This window comes from Heptranchias perlo, unplaced genomic scaffold (genome assembly GCF_035084215.1).
Source record: "Heptranchias perlo isolate sHepPer1 unplaced genomic scaffold, sHepPer1.hap1 HAP1_SCAFFOLD_53, whole genome shotgun sequence".
NCBI lineage: Eukaryota > Metazoa > Chordata > Chondrichthyes > Hexanchiformes > Hexanchidae > Heptranchias > Heptranchias perlo.
In genome coordinates, this window is record NW_027139548.1 from 6,925,368 (window position 1) to 6,927,903 (window position 2,536).

Sequence of the window (2,536 nt, forward strand, 5' to 3'; positions counted from 1 at the left end):
ATTTCCCCTTTGGCGTCCCGGGGAGCACTGGGTTGGATAATTCCACCTTGTTTGTTAAGTGACTGTAACTAACGCCAATTATTGTGTAACCTGATTTTCTCACCGGGGCACCGATTGTTCTATAAAGGGGGAGTATTTTCGGATCTCAGATACACTCAAATCGGAACCGTAAAGCCGGACAGAATTCACTCATTCTCCTAAAAATGGAAATGCCAACAATTCTTCATATCAAGGAGATTTACTACCCGATTCTCGCAGCCTTTGGTTTTCCCGGTAAGTCAATATAACCTGTTGTTTCATAACTGTTCACTATCTCACTTTAAATGATTATGTGTCAAATTCCGAGAATGTCCTAATTTCGGAGTCATTGATCCACCGGGATAAATTAGTGAATATCAGCGGGAATTCTAGCAATCCGCGGCGCCGGTGAGGCGTTGCTCTGATCGGGAGATCGTGGGCAACGGGCGATCAATGTTGCTCCCAATACGAGGGAGGACGAGGCTGATTCCCCGGCCCCGCCAACAGTGCATAGATCACTATAGAATGTGTTGCTTGGTGTCTTTGTTAACCATTTCATTTGTACCTTTGTTACCTGTGCACTTCAAGTTGATAATTCCCCAGACTGCAGTCACCTCCACCAACAGGGGCCGTTGAAAGATAATTTGAGAACTGATTGCCGCTCAGGGACCTGCTCCCCTTTCCTCGGCTGCAAAGAACCTTCGCGGTTCCACCAGCTGCCGCTCTGTTACCGAGCAGTTTCCTGGGGCGGTTATTAATAGAAAAAGGCCAGAGTTTCGACCAAAACTGAACGTTATTTTCGCAGTTGAATATTTTATTTGAATTCATATCTTTCCAGTAATTACTGTGAAATTATATTTACTTCTTGACGACGGCTGACTGAAGGGTGCTGGAAGAACGGCAGATTTTCACTCTCTCTACATTGAGTTTCAATGACTTATTTCCTTCAACAAAATGTCGTCAGCGCTCTCGTGTATAAATAAAAGAATCCGTGTGCATAAACCTAAGTAAGATCACATCGAAATATTTCCCACAATGTGCTGTGAGATTTCTCTGACTGACCCCGTGACTTACCTCTTGTCCCTCTTTCTTACAGCGAACCTAGTGACAATCGTGATTCTCTCCAGAGGAAATTGTGGCCTTTCCAAATGTATCTCTGTCTATATGGTGACCATGGCAACCGCAGATCTCCTGGTCATTATCTTCAATGTAACCTTGTATAACATTTTCAGTTATCACTTTCCATATCCATTCCTGTCCTACACTGCCGTTTGTAAGTTCATTCTGTGCATGAATCCCACTACCCTGGATATGTCGGTGTGGTTCACAGTCTCGTTCACATTTGACCGATTTGTATCGATATGTTGTCAGAAGTTTAAAACAAAGTATTGTACAGTGAGAACTGCGGCTGCGGTTATCACAACGATCTCTGTCCTGATCTGTTTAGAGAACATCCCCTTTTTGTTTGCATATGAACCTGACCGAATAATTAACGGTGTTCACTGGGGTTGCCGCAACAAACTCGACTTTTTTTCATCACCTGCGGGTGCAGCTTACTCCTGGTTCGAAAGTCTTTTCGTTGCGTGGCTTCCTTTTGCTTTGATATTACTGTTTAATTGTTTGACAGTCAGATGTATTTTAGAGGCCAGTCGAGCCCGCAGGGGACTCCGGGGTCGGAGCAGTGAGAATCAGAGCGATCCAGAGATGAAGAACCGAAGGAAATCCATCATTTTACTGTTCACTGTGTCGGGCAGTTTGATACTGTTGTGGCTGACAGCTATCGTTAGTTTTTTAACGACCAGACTGACACACACCGTGCATTATCAAGCCGATTATGCAGCTCCTGCCTATATCGCCACTGAAACCGGATTTATGCTCATGTATTTGAGTTCCTGTACAAACACGTGCATTTATGCAGCAACCCAAACGAAATTCAGGGAAGAGCTGAAGCAGATGATGAAATCTCCATGGACAGTTATGCTGATATTTGTAAAAAAAATGAAAGACTATACCAAAGCTTCCTTTCTTAATTAGAACTCAAGTACTTCCGGGTACCATCTTAGAATGGCCGTCTTCCTGTCAGGACGAAAATTGATTGTCCTTGTGAAAAGTAACAGGTATCAGAAAACATGTCCTCCATTTTTGCCCTGCGTTTTATGTCGGCTGCTTTCCCAGGGCGAACAGAACCGTTCCCTGTGAGTACAGCGCGCTTCCCGATCAAGATTCAAAGAAAACATTCATGACTGAGGTTCAGTAGTGGAGTAGAACACGAGGTCTTCAGCGTTAACTGTTTCACACCGCAGGTACTGGAATGAGACGCCCAGTTTAATTAATAGATAAAGTTTCCTTTAGTGTCGAACCAATGACGGGTGTTGCAATCGTGGTTATTTGTAATTCTTCTGTAATCTTCGAGTGAATATGCAGCCAAAATGACAACAGTAACTTCACTTCAAATGTATTTTATTGGATGTAAAGCGCCTTGGCACGTCTTGAGGCCGTGAAAGGCGCTAGATAAATG

General features: G+C 43.8%; 1 protein-coding gene across 1 annotated transcript; it reads left to right on the forward strand.

The window, feature by feature from the left end:
- Positions 1-209: 209 nt before the first annotated feature.
- On the forward strand, positions 210-2,052 carry LOC137315057 (probable G-protein coupled receptor 139). The gene is made up of 2 exons (XM_067980008.1): positions 210-273; positions 1,115-2,052. The coding sequence occupies exons 1-2, from the start codon at positions 210-212 to the stop codon at positions 2,050-2,052; spliced, it is 1,002 nt and encodes a 333-aa protein (XP_067836109.1).
- The last annotated feature ends 484 nt before the right edge of the window (positions 2,053-2,536 follow it).